General features: G+C 40.5%; 1 protein-coding gene across 4 annotated transcripts; it reads left to right on the plus strand.

The window, feature by feature from the left end:
* The first annotated feature begins 473 nt into the window (after nt 1-473).
* On the plus strand, nt 474-23,243 carry LOC146573590 (3'-5' exoribonuclease HELZ2-like). 4 transcript variants are annotated; one of them, XM_085272833.1, is made up of 20 exons: nt 527-732; nt 6,628-8,074; nt 9,086-9,269; nt 10,116-10,223; nt 11,523-12,031; nt 12,124-12,756; nt 13,055-13,853; nt 14,015-14,090; nt 14,196-17,622; nt 17,740-17,825; nt 17,939-18,058; nt 18,134-18,289; nt 18,392-18,536; nt 18,627-18,755; nt 18,945-19,137; nt 19,630-19,776; nt 20,511-20,720; nt 20,837-20,993; nt 21,515-21,649; nt 22,305-23,243. In XM_085272833.1, the coding sequence occupies exons 2-20, from the start codon at nt 6,732-6,734 to the stop codon at nt 22,415-22,417; spliced, it is 8,670 nt and encodes a 2,889-aa protein (XP_085128959.1). In that variant the 5' UTR covers nt 527-732; nt 6,628-6,731; the 3' UTR covers nt 22,418-23,243. The 4 variants fall into 4 exon arrangements, with proteins under 4 accessions (XP_085128961.1, XP_085128960.1, XP_085128959.1 ...); XM_085272832.1 differs by having other exon boundaries at nt 535-732; nt 21,482-21,649; nt 22,305-23,241; XM_085272834.1 differs by lacking the exon at nt 22,305-23,243 and having other exon boundaries at nt 515-732; nt 21,469-21,621.
* Nucleotides 23,244-24,288: the final 1,045 nt, after the last annotated feature.

Here is a 24,288-nt window from a genome sequence, read left to right on the forward strand (position 1 = left end):
CTACATTCTCGCCTGAAAATTTTTTTAAAGTTTATTTTGCAACCCAGAAAGAGTAATAAGAGGGGCATGTATTGCCTTGCATAGCCTGTAACGTTATTATGATGGACAGATTTTATGAGTGAACTTGGCTTTAAGTGACTTACAGGTTTCTTTGAAAAACACTTTCTTATATCCAGGTTCTTCCTTTTTGCTGCCATCCTCCTCTCCTCCTTGCGGGTCCTTGCAGCGCAGGCTTGCCGCTGCTAAAACTAAACACAGCTCCCTGAAAGGCACAGCCAATCGCATTGGCCATATTTGTCACATGATATAGGACTCCAGTAGAGAACGTAATTTAACTCTTTCTGCACCGCTGGGTGAATGCCAAATCTACGCCCTTGGTCTTTAATAATAATGTTTTTAAAAGTACATAATCAGTTTGCAGCAAGCAGAAAAACAGGAATGGGGAGTAACCCGACTAACAATGCAGGAACAACATAAAGAATACAGGAAGCTGCAGGTAATAGAAACAACATTTTTTTTCGATGACCAAGCATTTGTCTGTGAACAAATGTGGGTGGGGTTAAGGTCGTGTTTATTATATCCAAACTGTTGCTGACGGAAGAGACGAGAAATGAAACTTAACTGAGACCGACGGTTGCAGCCAAGATGAGTCCAGGGTATGCTATCCAAGTCCCGCTGTTGTCGATCAGACTCACATTGGGATCAGTTGACAAATAGGACCTTGGTTTAACGGTAAGCATTATTAGTGGTATTATTATTATTAGTAGTAGTAGTAGCAGTAGAAGTCTCATTATGTGTATACAAAATGATTCTAAACGTGAATGTGGATTTTTTTTTTTTTTTTTTAATGGCCGGTATTCGGCATTTTCTCATGGTTATCAAATTGTTTATAAAACATTGGACAGTGCGAAACCGACTGTTAATGTCACACTTCAGTAACTCTAGTTTCTTTATAAGTTTTATTATAATAAGTGTTTTTTTTTTTCTTGTTCCTCTGGAACCATTATAATAGTAATAATGTAAATTATGCTCTGTGTGATGACACGACCAATGTATATCATAACATCATACGCTTTTCAGGTGAAGTCTTGTTTTTTTTATTTTTTTAAAGAAGTCAATAATCAGTTTTCAACTAGCAGAAAAACAGAAATGGGAGGGAGGCTGAAGCCCCTGCATCATCAGACTAACCGTGCAGGAACATCATAAAGAATACAGGAAGCTACTGTTAAAAGGAGCAGCATTATTGCTGCTGACGCAAAAGAAGAGAAATGAAACTTAAGTAAGACTCCAGCTGAGTCCACGCGATGCTGTCCAAGGACATCAGTCAGTGAAAATATTAATGGTATTATTATTATTATTATTATTATTATTATTATTATTATTATTATTATTATTATTATTATTATATGGGGAAGCCCACGTTACACCTGGTATTGTATTTAAAGATGTGTAATTACGCCATCTAGCGGACTTTAGACCCGCTTTACTTTTTCTACGTGGTTATTTATTGTATATAAATACAGACGTTTTAATAATGGTGGTGGCAAATGTCACTACTCGGCAGCCATCTTGAAGCGCATCGGGGCACTTCCTTAGGCAGTTATTTAGAAGCATTATCTCAATAAGTTTAAATTTCAGTGGTCATTAGGGTAACTGTCTATATATCACAGGTCTAATTTTATAAATATGGTTTTGCCCCATAGATTTAATTTCTGGGTTTATGAGTTATATTTTCTTATGATGTTTCTGGTTAAACACTGGTAGCTCAAATGCGAGAATCCTTTACAGACAGAGAGAATTCTTAATAGAAATCTGAGGGAGTTTAGTAAGCATCTTGAGTAAGTGACCTACAAACTGACAGGCTAATGCAGAGGCCGGGGTTCAAATTCACTTCAATTTGCCGTTTGCCTCCCCCTGCTCTTTCTCTCAGCTCCCAGCTGTCTGGTCTTATCTCCACTGCACTGTCGCAGTAAAGACACAATAGAAAAAACAAACTAAAATACCTGGAGCCACCAAATTTCTGAAAAGCAATAGCTTCCTCTACCACCCTAAGTAGACTATAGACTGCATATCTAGGTAGACTTAGTGCTTAGTGATTCTCAAAAAACTAGGAAAAACTTAACTTTGATTTTTGGTGTGGTTTGAATCCAGATCTCAAAGGGCAACTGTTGTTGCATAATTTTGTTTCAACACATTACACAATGTACAACCCCTCAACAAATTGAGAAACCACAAGATTTGCAAGATTTGCAAATTTCATAAACCCATATGTTATACACAATTAAAGCATAATTGGGGAGGGCTTGCATTTTTCAGTAAGACAGTGCTTATTGCAGCCATAGCTCCTACTACAAAGAAGACCCTGGGTGCTAAACTGCTTTGCCTACAGTCCAGAAGTGATTCTCCAATTTACTTAATCCATTTACTTAATATTGTAAACTGAATGTAATCAAAATTGTACTTAATATTAAATATGGCAAATGGCCTGTATTTGTATAGCGCTTTACACTGCATTCAGTCATCTTGAATGTGTGTGTGAACAGTGTTGGTCAAATTACTTGAAAAAAGTAATCAGTAACTAATTACTGATTACTTCCCCAAAAAAGTAATCCCTTTACTTTACTGATTACTTATTTTCAAAAGTAATTAATTACTTAGTTACTTTTTAAAAACACGATTTACAACTAGGGCTGCCACGATTAGTCGACTAGTCACGATTATGTCGACTATTAAAATCGTCGACGACTGATTTAATAGTCGACGCATCGTTTGAAGCTTTGTAAGATCACAAAGGACGCAGGAATGAGTAGTAGGATTTAAGAGTGTAATAACGGACTGAAACAGAAGATGGCAGCACTGCATGTACAAGGATGCCAGCTGCCGTTAAACCCCGAAGAAGAAGAAGCTGTGTCCCAGAATTCATAGCGCAGCCCAGCGCAGTTGTCAACAATGGTGGCAGCTAGTTAGTTTTAACTTTACTCTTATTATTCTTTCTGGGTCACAAAATAAACGTTTAACATATTTTCAGGCGAGAATGTAGCCGTGTAAATCTCAAATATCTGCTCAGTTTATCAAGACACCACGTATTTTCAAAAGCCACGGCTTGCCCTGGCAAACCGTGACAGTACGAACCAGCCACCATGGACCCAGCGGCAGTAAATCCGTCCGAGGAGCTCCGGGACGACACTACATATAATGTGGAGATTCTCCTCGGGCTGTGGCTAGAGAACCCTCCAGAGGAGCTTCGCCGCACCGTGGAAAGTCGGCTACAATGGCTCTTTTCTGGCCTGCCATGGCTTCTGAAGTCGCTTCCTCCGACCATGCAGGCTTTTCTCCAGCACACACCGCACCTTCTCTCAGCCACTCCTGCCTCGCTGCCCGACTCGCCGGATGTGATCTTGCCCGGCCCGTCGGAGCCGTCTGCGGGGAGGAAACGCCGATCGCACACTCTTCTCAGCTAGCTGCCCCGCAGCCACACTCTGCTCGGCCACCAGTGTCTCCCTCTTTTCAGTGCCTCCAGTGTCACCTGTAGTTCAGGCCCCTGCGCCTCCAGTGTCACCTGTAGTTCAGGCCCCCGTAGCTCCAGAGTCACCTGTAGCTCAGGCCCCCGTAGCTCCAGTGCCCCCGCTACCCGCAGCTCCAGTGCCCCCGCTACCCGCAGCTCTGGCTCCAGTGTCACCGGTCTCACACACTCACTCTACGCAGGGAGAAAGTCTAAGTTCCAGTCAGGGAATTTCTCGCGCTTTAGCTGCTTCAGGCACCGTTCTGCACTCCAGGGCTTCCCCAGAGGCTAGGTCTCAGTCCCCGTCTCAGATTCTGGACCCCTGAAGTCTAAGCAGCCACCTGAGAACTGCACCATGTCAGCATTGCCTGGGCAGAGCCCGTGCTCAGTGCATTGCCAGTCGCCTTTGTGTCAGCTAGTGGCCTCCATGACTGCTGGCTTAGTGATGACTTCGTCTCCTGTCTCCACAGGAGGGTCCAAGGGACCGCTCCGGCCTTCGTCTCCTGTCTCCGCTGGAGGGTCCGAGGGACCGCTCCGGCCTTCGTCTCCTATCTCCGCTGGAGGGTCCGAGGGACCGCTCCGGCCTTTGTCTCCTGTCTCCGCTGGAGGGTCCGAAGGACCGCTCCGGCCTTTGTCTCCTGTCTCCACTGGAGGGTCTGCAGCGCCTCTGGCTTCCACGCCGCCGCCTGCAGCGCCTCCGGCTCTGGCTTCCACGCCACCGCCTGCAGCGCCGCCGCCTGCAGCTCGTCATCCTCGCCTGGCCCAGCCTCCGTGTCTTCAGCGTCGCCTGGTCCAGCCTCCATGTTTTCAGCATCGCCTGGTCCAGCCTCCGTGTCTCCGCCTTCAGTGTCGCCTGGCCCTGCCTCGTTTGGGTCTGCAGCTAAACGGCCGCTTTCTAGGCCGCTGGCCAGGCAACTGGCCAGGTGCCATCGCCGTCGTGGGCGGTTCCCAGACCCTCTTTGCCTGAGTGGCCGCCGTGGCCTTCCGCACGGCCGGCTCCGGCTTCCACGCCGCCGCCTGCAGCGCCTCCGTCTCCGGCTTCCACGCTGCCGCCTGCAGCGCCGTCTGGTCCAGCTGCAGAGCCGTCAGCCTCGTCTGGTCCAGCTGCAGCCTCGTCATCCTCGCCTGGTCCAGCTGCAGCCTCGTCATCCTCGCCTGGCCCAGCCTCCGTGTCTTCAGCGTCGCCTGGTCCAGCCTCCGTGTCTCCGCCTTCAGTGTCGCCTGGCCCTGCCTCGTTTGGGTCTGCAGCTAAACGGCCGCTTTCTAGGCCGCTGGCCAGGCAACTGGCCAGGCGCCATCGCCGTCGTGGGCGGTCCCCAGACCCTCTTCGCCTGAGTGGCCACCGTGGCCTTCCGCACGGCCGGCCCCCGGACCGCCATCGCCTGAGTGGCCGCCATTGCCTTCCGCACGGCCGGCCCCCAGACCCTCCTCGCCTGAGTGGCCGCCGTTGCCGTCCGCACGGCCAGCTCCCGGACCCTCTTCGCCTGAGTGGCCGCCGTTGCCTTCCACACGGCCGGCTCCCGGACCAGTGCTGTCGCCGTTGCCTTCCGCACGGCCGGCCCCCGGACCAGTGCTGTCGTCGTCGCCGTTGCCTTCTGCACGGTCGGCCCCCTGAACTGTTTGGACTCCTGTGCTGGCCGGCCCCCTGACCTCTTCTGTTTTGGACTCTGTTTTCCTGTGCTCTGGTGTGCTTCTTTTCTTTTGGTTTGGACTCGTGTTTTGTTTTTATTTTTGTCTTTTGGCCTTCTAGTGCTCCTGTTTTGTTTTGCCTTTGTTAGTTTTACCCAGTTTAGGTTCCAGTTTCATGTTCCCAGTGCCTTTGTTGTTTGTTTTTCCCTTCGTTAATAAATACTCACCTGCACCAGAGCTGCCGCGTCCTGGTCCTAAATATTCCACACGGCTTGCCCTGGCAAACCGTGACAACGTTATTGTTTCGGTGAAGTGAATTTCTACAATACTGTTACTGTTAATTGTTCTCTCTGCACTGTTTAAATGCTTACATATACACACACAGTTACTGTCCCTCCACACATACGACTCGGTTCTGCTTCTATGCCCCATCTTTGTTTACTATTTCCCACCGAGGCTTCTAGACTTCTGATTGGCCAACATTTCTACACAGTTAGGAATATATCGCCACCTGTTGCTTTGGCATGTTCTTAGCAGCGTTTTCCTTCATTTTTGCGTTTACATGTGGACGGGATTATTTTTTTTAAACGAAAACGGAAAATCTCCGTTTTCAAAAATACCTGTTTACATGTGGACGTAGCCTTAGATTACGATGACCTGGATGACTGAGAACCTTCACAGACACTATGCTCAAAGCAGTTCAGCTCTGGTGTTTTCTCTGTATTATTTCAAAGTGTTTACCTTATTACCAAATCACAACAACAGTCACCTCAAGGTGCTTTATATTTAAAGCGTGACTGTTGTGATTTAGTGTTATACAAATAAAATGTAATTGAATTTAACTGAACAGAATCTAACACCAATAAAATGCCTATATATTACAGAGGAAAACATTGCTAAGAATAAGTCAATGAGATTTTGTTTTGTTAACACCAGAACATGCAATTGAAAATATACTGAAGTGAATTAATATACCTCTATAAAGACTAAAAACTGTATGGCTATTTTTAAATTGAGCTGCTGAAAGTAAACGGTTTATTTAAGTCTGTCTAACCCGGAATGTGCCCCACTTAGTTTGCCAGTGCTGGTTACTAGCATCAGCATGGAAGTGGAAATCTAAGTTGCAAAAACACTTGAAATGCACTTTCTATGAAGTATGAGACATTTTGTATCCAATAATAGTAGTTTTGAGAATTAAATTAAATGTACATTGCTTCTCTTCACATCCCCAACTAAGTACTTCACTAATCTATCTTTACTGTTATATCTTATTAGTATTTTAAGTATTCTATCTATTTTATTTATTGAATTTTATTGTTTTATTTATATTTTGATATTGCTAGGGATGATGCAATGATCGGGGACCATTCTTAATTTCGTTGTTCTCATGACAATGACAATAAAGTTTCTGATTCTGAAGATTAAATGGCTGAGTCTTAGTAGATAATTTCTGCAGTGACTGAACACACTTCTTATAATTCTCTTTTTTTTTCCAGACACATTCAGGCCAAGCAAGAGATTCATCACCCACAAGACATTTCAAGGGTCATTATACATTTTTGTATTCAGTGCCTGGTTTAAAGATTATGATTGTATCAAAATGTCAGCAAGTGCTTCCAGACTGTCTCCTCTTTTATTGGTCTATGACCTCAAACTTGTTTGCACTCAGTGCTGTGTCAAGGAACAAGAAATTACATATAGATTGAAATCAGTTCAACACAAGTGCGGACACAATGTCCTGCTCTGCAAAGCCAAAGGTGGCATTAAATGGAGGCCCGTTTCTAGACGGCCAATATTTCCAAACCCAAATAAGTATATGGCCTGTTGGTACTATGTAGAGGGGCGTGGTTGCACCCAGCACAAGAACCGGTGCACCTTTGCCAGAAGTGATGAGGAAGCTGCAGTGTGGACATTTGAAAAGCACCAGGGATTGGATCACGCACTTCTCTGTAATCTCATTGCTGAGTCTGAGAGAGGAACTTGTCAGGCTAACATTGATGAACCTCTGGGTGACCTCTTGGCAGATGTAGATTTAAAAGCTGTGTGTAATTTGTGCTCTGTCAAGGTAAATGAAATAACATACAACGTTCAGTCAGTTGTGCACAAGTGTAGAAGATCTCTGCTACTAGCTAAAGGCAAAGCCTCCGACCTATGGAAGCTTGTCTCTAAGCGACCTACACTTGCTCAAACTGTTTGTTACAAAGTGTGTAAATATATTGCTGAGGACTCCAGATGCACACAACACACGCAGGGTCGAGGATGCACTTATGCCAAAAGCCTTGAAGAGGCCACTGTTTGGAACTATCTTAGAGAGAAAAAAATGGATAAGAATGAGTTAATCAGACTTTTAACACAGTCTGTCTCATTAACACCAGAACATGCAGCTGAAAGCATGCTCCGGCACTTTTCAGGTGAATTCATTGAGGTCTGTAAAGACTGCTTTCAGGAACACCCACAAAAACTAACAACCAAAAGGTGGAATGATTTTTGTGCGGCAGACATAGCACATGCCTGGAACCCAGTCTTAGTTTATCACCTATCAGAGAACAGCAGGAAACATGTCTACAGTCAGGTGCGCCCGCTTCCCCCAAACTGTCAGTTTACATATTGTAGTTATGTAATACAAGGGAAGCCCTGCTGGCACACTGCCAGTGAATGCCAGTCTGCCCAAAGTGAGGTGGAGATGGCTGTGTGGAAAGCAGAGCATACCGGGCTCTGTGTTCGGCGTCACCTACTTCAGCTGAGTCAACCAGCGCAGACACAGCCCAGGAAAGTGACCATGTACTGCAAAGTTTGCCACCTGAGTCTTTCTTCCCCAGAGAGCTTCTATAAGCACTGCGCCTCTTTGGAACATGCCCAGTTAGTCGCCCAGGACACCACTACCAGGTGGAGAGGACGCGAGGTGCCACACAACCGGCGAGCTGAGCTTTGGCTTTGTGAGAGGTAAATGGCTCCAGTTTCTTTCACCATGAAGGTTCTGTAAGAAGGCTTTAAGCAAATACACCAAAGCTTTTTTTTTCTCAGTTCAGTTTAGTTTAAGCTCATTCTGTCATGTAATTTGTTCAAAGCAAGGACAAACAGATGTGGAACAAGTATTCAGATTCAGATCAACTGAATATTTTAACTAAAGTGGTTCTGTTGTCTAAATGTAACTAAACAGCAAGTGAGCAGAACTGAAATAGGACATAGTTTCATGAGTTATGCTTCCAGCACCTCATTTGCCAGCTTATAAGCATTCTAAAACTAATGTTAGCACAGTGGCATGGTGATTAGAAGTCTAAGGAGCTTGGAAAGAAAAGCGTCTGGACTTCTTTAAGTTGCTTGAAGACGTTTCACCTCTCATCCGAGAAGCTTCTTCAGTTCTAAAAGTCAAATGGTGGAGAGTCCCAGTTTTAAAAGTGGGAGTATCCCCCCAAAGAGGGACAAAAGTGAGCCCTAAGGATGTGAGTTAGCCCTAAGACTACTGGGCTAGGCTGCAACCCCCCAGTGACCCTGAAAAGGATAAGTGAATCAATGGATATTATGAATATGATAATGACATCCATGTTATTTTCATAGATGGTTTACAAAGCATTGCTTAACATTTTTATTTTATTTTTTACTTTAAAAATATTTAGCAAAATCTATTTAATTATTTGATATCGATGTATATTGTAAAATGTATTTTTGTCAAGGAGCAAAATTCATAATCATAAACTGTTTTCATGTTCTGTCATACCATAGTAACAATCATTACAGGAAGGGAAATGTGTTTCAAATTACTTTATTTGTTTCACTCTAATCAGATAAGTTTATATCTTCTATGTTAGGGAACAACAGAAAAATATAAAGAATTTAAACCTAATTGTTTATGTCTATAGTGGTAAAAATCATTGAAGGACCATTTCCATTTCTTTTGCTAATTTGACTGATTCATTTCACTTATTATTTGTCGAACTTGTCATTTGATCCTAGACCCCAAACTTGTGAGTACGGCAGTAAGTGCCCAAAAGCTCATTCTATGGAAGAGCTGCAGGAATGGATGATGCGTGCTGCAGAAGAGAAGGAGATCAAACATAACATTCAAGCCCAGGGTCTCATGTCTTATAATGATATGCTCTTGGAGGAATACAAAAACAGCAGTAATGAAGTGTACATTGTAAGTATAAGGCTTGAATCCACTGTAAACAATCTTCATATTGTCTTGAAGAATTTTGTATTTGATAGGGTATGTTGGTGGATCAACAAGGTATGCTACAGTCTTTGGCAGCATTTCCATCACAGGAATTTTCTCCAGTTACTGAAAGCACACAGGCTGAAATTAAGCATAAGGGTAATGACTTTTTGCAACTGTGACATGTTGCAGCCCTTAACATTTTTGACTGACAAGGTTGTTGTTTCAGTCCAGGTTCTAGAATGAAATAACTTATGGTATGGCTGAAATTTGTGCTAAAGCCAACAAAGTGTGACCAGGCATGCTATAGCCAGAAGTGATAAATACAACTTGTGCTTTACATTTTGTCACAAAGTTTTTACAAGGATGGAAAAAAAATAATTTCTTGAGGAAATAGCCTGTCAATTTTCAATTTTTAAACAACGAGTTACAACATAAACCGCTTGCACACAAACATCAACATGTGCAGACTGCTCCAGTGTGTTATGGAGGGGTGGGAGTCATTATCTATGAATGGCAGCAAGTCTTGCCACCATTCTGTCACTGATCACCTCCACCAGTGTGGCGATCTCATGCCAACAACAGACTCGGCTTTCCTGATGAGTTTGTTTGGTCTGTTTGTGTCCTTTGCTTTAATGCCTGCACCAAAGAAGATGGTGCTCGCAACAACAGACTGATAAAATATATAGAGCAGCAAGCCTGCCCAGAGCATAATTAGCTGACTTAATGCAATGAATCTTACTTTTTACATGTTGATTTATGAGTAGAATTTTTTTATTCATCTTTTGACTATTCTAAATGATGTCTTTCACTTTTTCAAATGCTGAACAGATGTCTGAACATGTTGACGATGTCAGCATCTCTTGCGATGAAGATTCAACTGTGGAGTGTCAAGAGATTAATGCAACACTAAAATGGAATTTTCAAATTGAGACAGAGGTAAGACTTAATGTTTTTTTTATTTTCAGAAAACATGTTCATTGCAGTTTTTTTGTTTCAAGTGTGAAATTTGTGTTCCCTGTGTCCAAGCACAGGTTTCACTATTTTGGGACCACAGTCACGAAAATAGTGAAATTTGCGCAAAATTGGACTCACACAATCAGCATAAAAGAAGCCAAACTTTTCGTTTAATAAAATGTATCTCAGAATAATGACACTAATGGCAGAATCCTCCAGCCTTGAAACAACACATTTTCTAAACACTGTTTGAATGCTTGAGCCTTGATAGGGTCTAATAAATCCAATTGCATCCTGGGGGAGGCTGGGGACCTGCAGTCTGAGTAGACCATGTTTAATTAACATCTCCTTTACAGAGGTAGCCTATTACAGCAGAAGCCTGAGAAGTTTACCACTGCTAGAAAACAGCAGTGATAGAGGAAGCTGTAAGGTTGAAAAAGGATTGGCTGGCACAGGGTTTTCCTGAAGCAAAAAACAGTTTTTCTTCAGTTACTACTGAAGAAAAAACATGGATGTATGAAGTGTCTAGGGGAGCTATAACTAAAGCTTTTTGTTTGGCCTCAAGTTCTAACAAACAATCTGGTAACTCAAGAAGGAGAAACAGGGCTTGGCTGTTCACACATGGAGACTGGTGATCCCAAACAGGAACTTGGTTTAATAGTGGAAAAATACTGGGGAGCTCCTGAACCCAAGCAACGCATCCTCAGTACAGAAGGCAAAGTCTGAAGACCTACCTGGGGGAAATCTTGCAAATTTTCCAGTAGTTAGTTGTGGTAGTTGCAAAACTCCTCAATGGCAAGGTGTAGGATGTGAATGAGATTTTGTGATGAGATGCTAAAGTCTCTGAATGTGGTTTAGGCTGACTCCCCGTTCAGTGTTGCGGAGAGGTACCTCAAAGGTGTTTTAAAGGGTCCATTAAGAAACATTAATTACTATGATTTTTAAATAATGGTTCATTGGTGATTAATAGTAAATTTATATGTCTGAATAAAAAAATATGTAAAAAAGAAAAATGAAAAAAGGTTGTTGTTTTTTTCCTTTTTCTTTTTTAAATAGTTTTTTATTTTTTGCTTTTATTTGAATAACAAAGATATTTCTGAGTAACCCCAAACATCTGAATGGTATTTTAGACTGAACAAAGTAGACTTTCAGGCTTTAACAGTTAGATCTTTTACCAAAACACTAATTTTGTGTGGTCTGGTTTCACTGCTCAATGCAAAATTTGTATTGCCCAAGAAAGGTTCGAATTATGTTACAGTATCCAAATTTGTGTTCAAACAGAGAGAGCTTGTGCATGTGGCATTGCTAAAGCAAGAACCAGGAGCTTCGTTCACCCTTGGTGATGCAGATTCCGAACCTTGCATCTACTCATCAGGTGAACCTTTTCTCAGGGAGGATGGGACCTATGACATTACCCTATCATTCACATCCATCAACCCAGGCTTGTACAGACAATGGTTAGTGCTTGATTTTGACATGAGACCAGTGCTCTTGAAAAAACTCAAAGTCAGAGTAGGCCATTCAGTAGTCACTGAACAACCAGCTGTGAGCAGTGGAGCAAGATTTCAGAGTTGTGAACGTTGGCACAGAGGGAACAGGATAATCATCCCATGTTCGTCGAGGACAGAAGAACAGGATGAGTTATTAAAGATGTACAAGCCTCCACAGATTAGTTTCCTGTATAAATCCTCCCACAACATTCAAACACCACTGAATAATGAAAACTACAAAGAAAGAATGCACCATTTCCTCTACAATGAAGAATGTGCAGAAGACCAGGTTGTTTCAAGGTAACAGGTTTTTGTATATCATTTAAAATTTTCTGTTTGAATTTGCACATATACTCAGTTGCCTAAGTTTTTTTTTTTTCATATTTTTTTAGACTAAATGTTTGTGGAGAAATTACAGCACTGGATACATTATACAGTTTCCAGTTTGGTGTGGAGGCTCCTTGGGGGCAACTTTTTGGTGTTGTCTTGATTCCTTGTCACATTACACAAGACAGCCCTGAGGGACTGACACTACAACGAAGCATCCGATCTGCCCTGATAGCCCCTTTAACTTCTCGCCCAAACTCTAAAGTCTATGAAGCAAGCGTGTTGCCATACAAAACAACTGAGAATAAACTTTTTTTGCTACTGTCAAAGCAATGTTGCTTTGATCTTGCACTAAAAAGAAATGAATCATATCAAATGGAGGTGCAATTCCAGCTGGACCGCCTCAACTACTGCACCATGCACAGGGCTGTCGATCTTCTTCCCGATACAAAGACTGTGCTGCCAGTCCTTAAAAGTTGTGTAATTCCTGTTGGTAACATTACCTGTGAAAATCTCAACACAAAGCAGCAATTAGCAATTGAATTTATCACAGGGAATTCTAATGTCAAAAACCTTGTGGCACCCCTCCTGATTTATGGACCTTTTGGAACTGGGAAGACATTCACCCTTGCAACAGCAGCCAGAGAGCTTTGTAAGGATCCTCAGAACAAAGTTCTAATTTGCACCCACACCAACAGGTAATATATTGAAAATATATGCATCAGTCTGGGCAGTTTTCTCTTTATTCAAAGTTTGAATAATTTTAGACTTATTCAGAGTCTAAAATTGGGTTAAACTTTGTTCTAAAGTGAAGGGTTGGTATATCTCAGTTAACATTACACTTTGGTAATATTTCAACAACATTTTAATAACTATACATTTCTTTAAAGAACAAATCATTTCTGAGTAGATAGAGCAGGTCACTAACTAGAAGGCACTTAAGCACAGAAAAAAAATATAATCAAATGCTAACATTTACTTGTCATTTCCTTTCAGTTCAGCAGATCTATATGTCAGAGAACATTTCCATCCAATCATCAGCAAGAAAAATGGTGGAATCAGGCCAATCAGAATAAAAGCAAACAAACAAGGGACTGCTTTGCATGCTACTGATAGCATTACTTTGAAATACTGTCTCCTTTCAGAAGAAGGACATTATTTTCTACCACCTACAAAAGCTGCTCTAGATCAGCACAACATAATCATAACTACCACAACCATGGCAAGACATTTTCATGACCTAAATCTTCCAGAGGGATACTTCACCCACATTCTGATTGATGAAGCCTCTCAGATGCTAGAATGTGAAGCCCTAATGGCCCTTGGTCTTGCTGGGTCAAACACAAGAGTTGTTCTAGCAGGAGATCACATGCAAATGGGACCAAAGCTTTTGTCCGTGCCTGACCATGATCGTTCCAATCACACACTCCTCACTCGCTTGTTCCACTATTATCAAGGCCAAAACTGTGATGCTGCTAAGAAAAGCAGAATCATTTTGCATGAAAATTATCGCTCAACCAGAGAAATTGTGGAGTTTGTCGCCACCCATTTTTACGTTGGTAAAAATGATTTCATCAAAGCTGCTGGAGATGTTCCAGCTCCTACAAACTGCCATGCTCTGAAGTTTCACCATGTCAGGGGAGAGTGCCTCTTGGAGACAGTATCGATGTCTTGGTATAACAACGCAGAGGTGACAGAAGTGGTTGAAGTAGTGAAAGATATTCTTAAACACTGGCCAGCAAGCTGGGGTCACAAGGACCAAAGCTCAATCTGCATTCTGTCAGAGGGATTTCAGGTAATAACTTTTTGTGTTGAGTCCAGTTATAATCAGACTAAAAGATAAACATTAATCACAGTAATGATAAATACAGGACTTTAAGATTAATTTCAAGACACACATGTAAAGATATGATTAATAACATTTAATGTTTTTTCATTGATTTCCTTGATTTATAGGTTCCTCGAATTAGGACAGCACTTTCAAGCAGAAACCTTGCAAACATCAAAGTTGAGAGACTTGCAAATGTTCAAGGTAAAGACCCCTTGCCAGATTCTTCATTACTGTAGACAGAAAGGTAGTCTAAACTAACATCGCTATTATTAACATTTTCAAATAACACCTTGCATGTGTCAACAGGAAAACAGTTCAGAGCAGTCATAATGACAACTGTGCAAACACGTGACAGCCTAAAAACATCTCACCTGCCTGGTCTGGAGATGTTCAATGATGCCCGTGTTTTAAACACTGCGATGACAAGGGCTCAATCCCACGTGGTTGTAATTGGAGATGCTGCCGCCCTGTGTTGCTTTGGGAAATGTTCAGGAATCTGGAAGAGTTTCATAAACCACTGCATCAACAGCAACAGTGTTGCACCACAACATTTCACTAAAGAGTTCTTTGAACAAGATATTATGGAAACTGTAAAGTTTCAGAAGTTCGAACATGTGGATGAGAGCCATACTCTAGATGATGCGATTCTTAAAGAGCTGAAAGATGATTATGAGCAACTGAAAGCAGATGAAGACAGTTTGGAATTTCAGATGACCTTTTCAAATCACGATGGGTCAAGGGCACTATACAATTTCACCGATACTGGCACAGATCTTTTAAAGATGTGTAAAAAACAACCGGAGATTTACAAACATGGGAAGTTTTTCAGGGAATCACACAGGAAAGGCTACGTCATACCATTTCATAATCCGACCAAACAAATAAGCATCGTGGGACAGGCAAATCTTGGTAAGGCCTTTACTGGAGATCAAGTGGTCCTCCACAAAACAGAAGTTGTAAGCATCACCAAGAAAGAAGAATCAGCACGTGTACTTCTGTGCCTGCTTGAGGATGAAGATCACAGCAAATCACGACAGAATTCTGAAAGCAAATTTATCAGAAGGATGATGATACCGATAAAAAAATCGGAGCCCAAAATATGTATACTGATTTTAAAGAAGAAGCGCAACTATATGCCAATATGGGAGGAAATTGATGGAGAATGGACAGTTGCAACACAAAAGTATATTGATGAAAATCTAAAACAGAACAGTCTATTCAAGGTGCAAGTGATTTGCTGGAACAAAGACAATTTTTTTCCATTGGGGTACATCATAGATATTCTTCCAGTTGGCAGCTCTTTGGGTTCTGGACTAAAGATCCTGAATGAAGAATTCAAAGTTGCATACCATCCATGCAAATCAGACAAGGCTGTTTACAACACTGATGAAAACAATACAAACAGACAGGACTTGCGTAAGATAATCACTTTTACTGTGGATCCTGCAAAAGCAAAGATCCTGGATGATGCTATCAGCGTCAGGGAACTTGAAGATCATTACGAATTGGGACTCCATATTGCTGATGTGGCAAGTGTTGTGAAGCCAGGTGATGATTTAGATAGGGCTGCAGAACAAAGTGGCACTACCTACTACTGTGCTGAGGAGAAACCTATTTACATGTTTCCCCAGGACTTGAGCATTCAACTCAGTCTGCAAGAAGGTCAAGATCGCAGGGTGGTCTCACTGATGTTCAAAGCAGAAAAGGATACAAATAAGATAACAGGAAAACCCAAATTTCAGCTGTCTACAATCAACTCTGACAAGCAGCTGTCATATTTAGAGGCAGAGGACATCATCTCCAAAAGCTATAAAGAGACCCCCAAATGTGATACTGTTGAGCATTGCGTAACGGTTGCTTATTGTTTTGCAAAAGCTCAAAGGAAGATAAGACTTGAATCTGATTGGGCTTATTCTCAAACCGATGCTGACAGATTGCCCGGGCAGCGCAAAGCACATCTGATGATTGAAGAGCTTGCTGTGTTATTTAACCAACATGCATCCAAGACTTTGATCAGCTGTGACAAAACCAGGTATTCCACACCACTTCGCTGTCAGGCAAAACCAGATCCTGTAAAGGTAGAAGAATTCAAAGAGGAATGTGGAGAATTTATACCATTGTCTTTTCTCGTGCGGCACAAAGTAGACCATGAACAACAAAGCCCAAAGTGTCAAAACTTTCGCATACTCCCTGAAGTGTGGAAAGAAATTGTTGCAGCTACCAGAACAGATGATACAGACAAAATGATAGATCTAGTTGCTGCTGACGAAATCCACCCTCTGGTACAACCAGTCACTCAAAAGTTCAGAAGGTGCTTCAGTAAAGCTTACTTCATCTGTTCAAAATCATCTCCTGAGGCAGAAATAGGGCATTATTCTCTGAACCTAAAGTCTTACACAAAAGCTTCCTCACCAATACGGCAGTACATGGATGTCATCTTGCAAAGACTCTTGCATTCTTACATATGTAATACAGATGTTCAATACACTAAATCAAAGATCATGGCTTTGTGCAGTCAATTTCAGGAGAGCCTCAAGAATGCCGAGAAGTATGAACAGAAGGCTGAGCAAATTTCATATGCAGTGAGCATGAAAAAACAAAGTGCTTCAAAGATAGCCTTTGTTGTTCATGCAAATCCTGAAGAAGACAGTTTTGCAGTAGCATTTCCCTTTAACAAGAACATATTTGTTGGGAATTTGCGAATTATGTACAAAGATTTGCAACTAGACGATCAACCATTTTACGATGAAGAAAAACACAGTGTCACTCTTAAATGGAAAAGGCGGATCTATTCAGCTGATGCCATGCAAATCCACCAAGAGCTGAAAATGATGGCAGATAGTCATCCTTGCATTGAGGTTCCATTGAGAGTATGGAAAGATACTATTGAGGCAATTGACAATGGAAAATTAGATCATGCAAAGCGTCTCATAATGCATGCTGATGCTGATTTGAAGGAACTGGGAAAACAAACTGTTTTGCCTCAGTCCTCTGAAGGTTACTATGTTCAGGCTGAAAAGTGTCTCTCTGAGGAGCAAGAAATACCAGAGATGCAAACTGAGCATTTTGTTGACATCCAACTCGAGTTGCAGCCAGGTGACATCCTACAGGTCCAATTGACTTCAAGCATTAAAAGAGGTTATCAAATGCCCACTGTTCAGTTGGTACACATTAAACCAAAGTTTGAAATGTGTGTTGACCATGTCAACAGCCCTATCACATGCTTCTCCAGATTGGCAGATATTCCTTCAAGGACTCATTACAATGATACCAAGGAGTATATACGGATCTGGAAACCTTTGTGTGAGATGGAATCTGCTGCCAATGCAGTGAATGAAAGTGATATCATTATCATTGAGAACCTCCAGGTAAAGTTTAACCAAGAGTTGGAAGGCATACTCAAAGGAAGCTTTTTCTTACCGCTACAATGGATCAACGAATGGGCCATTGAATTTAACCTTCGAAACTGCTTTCTGTGCATACGGAAAAGAGGTCTCAAACTGGAAACTTCAAATGTGGAAACTTCAAACGTGGAAAATTCCACCCTGGTAGACCCAAAAGAGTTCACATGGGTAGCCCATGGTTTCACAAGTAATGCAGAAAAATTAAAAAATGGTGGAAGTAAAGTGGAGTTCTACATTAGTCACCTGCCTATGGAGACCATTCCTGAATGTGTTTTTCAGAAAAACACTCATTTCACTGTTGAAATCATTCCAAAACTCATCCCTGACATGTAAGTTCAATTGTAGTTCAGTTTTATATTACATTGCTTACTGGATAGTTAAAACTTTTTTTCAGTTACAAATTTTCTTATTTTGATTGACACTGATTTACTTCTTTATTTATGTAGCCGGAAAGAAAATGCTGTAGTCAACATTACATCGGCATGTGACTTTGTTAAGGCTATAGCACTAGGGCAGCGCATTCCAAAAGAGGGTATGTCCATCATTCATCAATAAATAGTTTGATACTTATATCCACATTAGTTACACAGAAAATTACAAGCTCCAAACCCAGAATTTATTTAAATCTTTTGCATTGTCTTTCAGTTAAATCAAGCTTAAATATTGTGAGGAACATAAATGGACTGCCAGAGCTGAACCAGAGCCAGCGTCGTGCAGTAGATAAAGCTCTAAATAATACCTTCACACTGATACAAGGACCCCCTGGTAGGTGTGTCAACTTGTGTACCTTGATGGTTCATATTTTCTGCTAAGTCTTAAACCATTTTCTTTGCCTCTTAGGAACTGGAAAAACAGTAGTAGGTGTGTACATTGTACACAGTTTTTTTGAGCACAACTCTAAAAACAAAATGAAATTGGATGACCCAAAGGATAAGGAAAAGAAAAAGGTCATTCTCTACTGTGGGCCATCCAACAAGTCTGTTGATGTTGTAGCAGGCAAGTTATGTTGATTCTCTGCAGAATTTAATCTCAATTTCATCTTTGAAGTGGTCATCAAAACCCGTCGTGTTCCGTGTGTCTTTTATTGCTGTAACACAGGGTACTTAATGAGGTTTAAGGACAGCCTAAGGCCCCTCAGGGTTTACAGCCAAGAAGTGGAGATGCTTGATTTCCCCTTTCCAGACTGCAAGCTGCAGTTTTCCCAAAGAACCCTTCGCCAAGATCATTCCAAACCAGAGCTCAGGTACTGCAATCATATCAGTTGGTGACTAACTGCTTTTGGATTGTTTTGTTGATTGTTAATATAACACTGGCCTTTTTTACATTAATTTAGGGATATCACTATGCATCACCGCATGCGTCAGGACCAAAACATTTATTCAGTTCAAATAAGAGACTTTGATAAACGTATTAAACTTGCTTTTGAAAAAAAGGGAGAACTGACTGCTGAAGAAGTGAAAGAGTAAGTTATTTTTTTTTTTTTTTTTTTTTTAGTGCCTGAAACATTATTTTTTGACCATTTAAATTAATGTATTGTTGGAAGATTTTGGAACATTTTTTAAATAAATGTTAGTGAAACTATTATTTGCAATAAAAGCAATCAATTTTGCATAAAAATCAGTTGAAGGAACTGTATGGATTGTTTTCCTAGATACAAAAACCTTCTCAGAGACGCTCGGGCATATGAACTACAACAGCATGACATCATACTGTGCACATGTACGCAGTCTTCCACCCCAGTCTTGACTAAGACTGTCACTGCACGTCAAATTCTAATTGATGAGTGTGCTATGGCCACTGAACCCCAGGCCCTGATTCCACTAGTCTGCAACAAACCAGAAAAGGTTTGGACATCATCAAATGCTGTGTTTCCTTCCTTGAGTTGCCCTGCTAGGCCTTTATAGAAACCACTGCTGCCTGTTCTGAGGTCTTTCTGCATTCTGTCTTCTTTAATAACTAAAAAGCATGCTCTCTTGGACTGAAACCAGGGGGTTTAAAGAAGTTTATAAAAAGAACCCCCATCAGTACTAAATGTGGTTAATAAGTAAAAGATAAAATGATGTTGCTTCATATTGCTGACAAGACATTTAAAAAAGATATACTTTTGCACAGAAACACACTAAGCAGTTTTCTGTTGGTTAGAAGTGTAAAACAAGGTTCAAGTGGTTCACCTAGGACTACTACTTCATTTTCATTTATGACTACTCCTAACTTCAGGGTATGATTTTTTGTAAATAAGACCCCAAAAAAGAGGGTGCCTCATCGCTGCTTTGACAGTAGTCACTCTATTGCTAGTTACTCACTCTGTCTTACACTATCACCAATATAACTTTCAGATTGTTTTGATTGGGGACCACAAACAGCTACGACCCATTGTGAGGAACGAATTTGTGAGGAAGCTTGGAATGGCCAAGTCTCTGTTTGAGCGCTACTATACAATCCATGAGAAGAGGGCAGTTATGCTGGACATCCAGTACAGAATGGTAAGAACATTAACTTTACACGATGTATAGCACATAATAAATATACTGGATTACAAAAGTTTAAGACCACATCAAAAATCTAATCTTACCATATTAAAGTTTTTATATATGCTAAACTTAATAAAGTACACACACATGCGCAATCCTGTATGTGTGTGGGGGGAATAGAACAAGAATTTAAACAGCAGATTAGTAAAATTGCCCGTGGGAACACATTTGTAGCCTGCCATGGAAGTAGGTTTCAAGTGATTCAGGTAAATTTGATCTGCTCAACAGAGGCTTGTTCAAATCAATAATTTTGCTGTCATTATTCACCTGGATGCTTGACCTGCATGTCAGTCAATTTTTCATCAAAACATTGTTGGAAAAGTAAAACATCACTGACTATGTGGGGGTATAAATATGGCCTCAGTTATCAGATTTGAACAAACTTTTGGAGTCTCTGCAGCTCTATAGTTAAAGGGGGCCAAACAAATACGCTGTAACTATTTACTACTGACAGGTTTCACAGATTCACTCAAATCTTACTCACTCCATTCGTCACTCAAATTGTTTAGATAGAGAGTATCTTGCCTATATTAAGTCTAATTGACAATGCCAGATTAACAATTTGTTAGTATACTTATTAGTATAAGTATCTTGCCAAGTGGTCTCATACTTTTGGATTGCACTCTTTATACACTACATTGACTACCACATTCAAATTCTAACTAAACTGTTATTTACTTTGATAGCACGAGGACATATGTGAGTTCCCATCAAATGAATTTTATAATGGAAACCTGAAAACTGGAGTGGAACAGCAGAGGAGTGTCTTTCAAGTTGACCACAAGACAAAACCCATTGTTTTTGGGGATGTCAAAGGAAAGACGATAAGTCTAGTTGTCAACACAGCCCAAGGCAACCAAAACTCTAAAGCTAATCTTGAAGAGAGAAACAAAGTGGTACAGTATTGGATGTTCTTTTGTTTCCTCTTAAACAGTAACATTTAAATATAAAAAAGCAAAAGTTACTGTAAAGCTACTGGATGCTCAACTATTTCAATTTGGTTCTCTTGCAGATTACCATTGCTGAAAAGCTAGTGAAGACTGCCAGAATTGCACAGCAAAGTATTGTGATTTTATCACCTTATAATGCCCAGGTGTCAGAAATCAGGAATGAGCTGAAGAAAAAGAAGATGGAACAAATCCCAGTTACCACGATCACAAAAAGTCAAGGTGAGCTACTCTGTTACCCAACCACAAAACCTTTCCTAAAGTTTCCTAAAGAGGAAAGGCTTCAGAATATGTTTCAAAATATAGTAAAATATATTTAGAATAAATAAAACATTAAAACTATATCAAAATGTAATATAAGATAAACAAAACATAATTTGGAAAAAAGCCAACAGAACAAAAAAACTGTTCAGTTTAAAAAAGACCCATGTGTTGTAGTTTGCAGTTTGTTTTGGAATATAAAAGCAAATATAACTGACTTCATTTAATTCAGTTGACATGGAATTCTTTTTCTGGGTATGATTCAGGAATTTCTCACAAAATCATGAAACCAGAAGAACTACAACAAAGGATAATAACTAGGAAATTGGGGGATTAGGATCAGTTTGCATAATAAGCAATACTCAAAAGTGTCAAAGGATAGACACAGGAAAAAGTCAGTTATGCTGTTTAATGATAGCAAAATATGTGACAACAGTCTTGTCTTTTAGGAAGTGAATGGCGTTATGTCATCTTATCTACAGTGTGCTCTCTACCAAATGAAGAAATTGAGAAACAACCAGAAAGAAGCTGGCTTTCCAAACATCTGGGCTTTGTTGGTGATCCCAATCAGATAAATGTAGCCATCACCAGGGCCAAGGAGGGACTCTGCATCATTGGTGAGATAATGCAGCTGTGCAGATCTGTTTTTAAGAATTATGCAGACGTTGCTGAGCTCCTAATATATAGTTGTCTAAGAAAATCACTCTTGTTTACACTATTAATTGAGTTGTGGATTTTTTGAAATTACTACCACTGTCATATTCCTAACCTAGTTTCACTGAATAACCAATAACGATTATTTTAAAGCATGTTTTAAAACATTTTGGTAATTAAAACCTAAAATGTATTCAGTTATAAATATAATTTATTATTGTGTAGAGTAAACTATTCAATTCTTCATTATTGATACTCATAAGTCATAATAAGTTTTAATTTTAAACATTCACAATGCTACTTGTACATGGCAAATACCTCACCTGAGTAAAAAGTCTGACTTTGGTGCGTTGTCTGCAATTTGTAGGCAGCTTGTATGCAGGAGGCCATATTAGCAGTTGTAGTCTTGTTTCATATTTGCTTTTTGGGTGGTAAATGATGATGCAAATCAGCTGTATTGCCACTGTATTTTTGGCAAGACGTTTTTATACAGGTCAGTTTGATGACCAGATCATTATCTAGTTTTCAGCATCACTTTTTAAAAGTGGATGTTTCTAAATTCAGCAACATTACAAAGATGAACGAAGCAGTCTCTAACATGTGTCTATTGTTTCAAAGGTGACCAAGAATTGCTCATGTGCAGTCCAACTTGGAGACATCTCTTGAACCACTACACTCTTCACAATGCAGTGACAGGTGCAGACAAGATTTCAGTGTGTTCAGCCACCTGATTGATTCTGTGCTTTGTGAAGTTTGCAGCAGCAGACCAGAGCTCCTACGGGGAAGCTAGTACAATTTTATGATTTTTTTTATGTCATTAGTTTTCTTCTTTTTTTTCAGTTCTGTTTTTAAGTTTATATTGGAAATATTTCTTTTATAACATTCACCTTACTCATTTGAAATATGAATAGTAAGTAGGAAATCCTACAACACTTCATTACATGAATTGCAAATATTGAATTTTGTATCACAGTGGATATTTCAGTTGTGTATCGCTAGCAGGAGACTTGGCATGTTATTATAGATCTTTTAAGTTAATTTAGGTATACTTGAGCTGTATGAACTATCAAATTGTCAGTAGTTCCTGCTTATTGATGAATTATTTTGTTTTCTTACCTGAAACCTTGGTTTAGCACTTAAACAGCCTCACCATTCAGTGAGCCTGTCACTGTTTTTAAGGAAATATTATAATATTGCTTTTTTTTTTCATTTTACATTTTTTTATATTGTATCTTCAGGGATCAGCTTTAGCTGGAATTTTGGACCAAAATCCTGGTTGTTTGTTGTATTGTTGTATGTATTGACATGTGTAAATTATAAGTTTGAATTTAAATGATATTGCTCCTTTATACCATGTTTCACATTGAACTCTGTCTTCAAATATATAGTGTAATAGTAATAATGCTCTCAAATTGATCAATATTCACTGTGGGTTTTGTCTTTGATTGGCTAATGAACTGTATTGAATAAATAATTAATAAACTGCTCAAAAAAATGTAAACACATCCAAACTCAATCATGCTGGATATCTTTGGTGATAAGGACTGTTAAAAATGAAACAGTGCCACATTTATTTTGATGGAAATTAAAATCATCAGCTTACAGAGGGAAAAATTCAAAGACATCCAAAAAATAAAAGTAAAAACAATTTGCATGCTAGTCCATTTTGCCAAAGTTTCATAGAGCCACTCAAAATGGTACTCAAAATAGTGTGCACTATTGAGCCTGACAGTGCTTTGTAATGAGCTTTTTTAAAAGGAAAAAAGCTCATTACAAAACAAAGCTTCTTCGTTAGCCCTCATGCCATCTCTTTTCAACACCAAAAATATTACTCAAGAGGACAGCAGCTGAAATATGAAATCCAAAGATTCTGAACTGATCGTGCCCTGGGGGATCTCCTCCCAGACTTGTATCAGGGCATCACTGAGCTCCTGGACAGTTTGAGGTAGCATTGGATGGCCTGAAACATGCTCAGATGAGTTTGGGGGCCAGTTGGTGATATCAAATTCTTCATCCTCCAAGAACTGCCTGGATAGTCTCACCACATGAGCCTGGACATTGTCGTGCATGACCTATGCCACCAGCATAGGGTCTCACAATGGGATTTCATCCCCATACTAATGGCAGTCAGGGTTCTGTTGCCTAGCCTGTAAAGGTCTGTCCCTGGATATACCGCCCCAGACCTACCACCAAACCAGTCCTGTTAAACAATGTTAAAGGGAGCATAATAAGCTCCCAAGCCCTTTTGATGTCTGTCACATGCACTCGGGGTGAACCTGTTCTCATCTGTGAAAATCACAAGGTGCCAGTGGTGTACTTGCCAATTCTGGTATTTTATGACAAATGCCATTCAAGCTCCACAGTACAGGGCAGCTCACTAAATGACACCAGGCCCTCAGGCCACCCTTGTGAAGTTTGCTTCTGATTGTTTGGTTAGATATACTGTATTTAAACCAGCCTGGGTCACTTTGTAACTCTGGTGCTCCTGTGTTGCTTCTTGCACAAAGAAGCAGACACTGGTCCTACTGGTGGGTTAAGAACCTCCTATGGCCCTGTCCAGCTCTCCTAGAGTAACTTCCCATCTCCTGGAATCCTCTCCATG

Source organism: Mchenga conophoros, linkage group LG5, assembly GCF_057382185.1.
Source record: "Mchenga conophoros isolate Kocher_MC1m ecotype Shallow Benthic linkage group LG5, M_conophoros_male_GT1.1, whole genome shotgun sequence".
NCBI lineage: Eukaryota > Metazoa > Chordata > Actinopteri > Cichliformes > Cichlidae > Mchenga > Mchenga conophoros.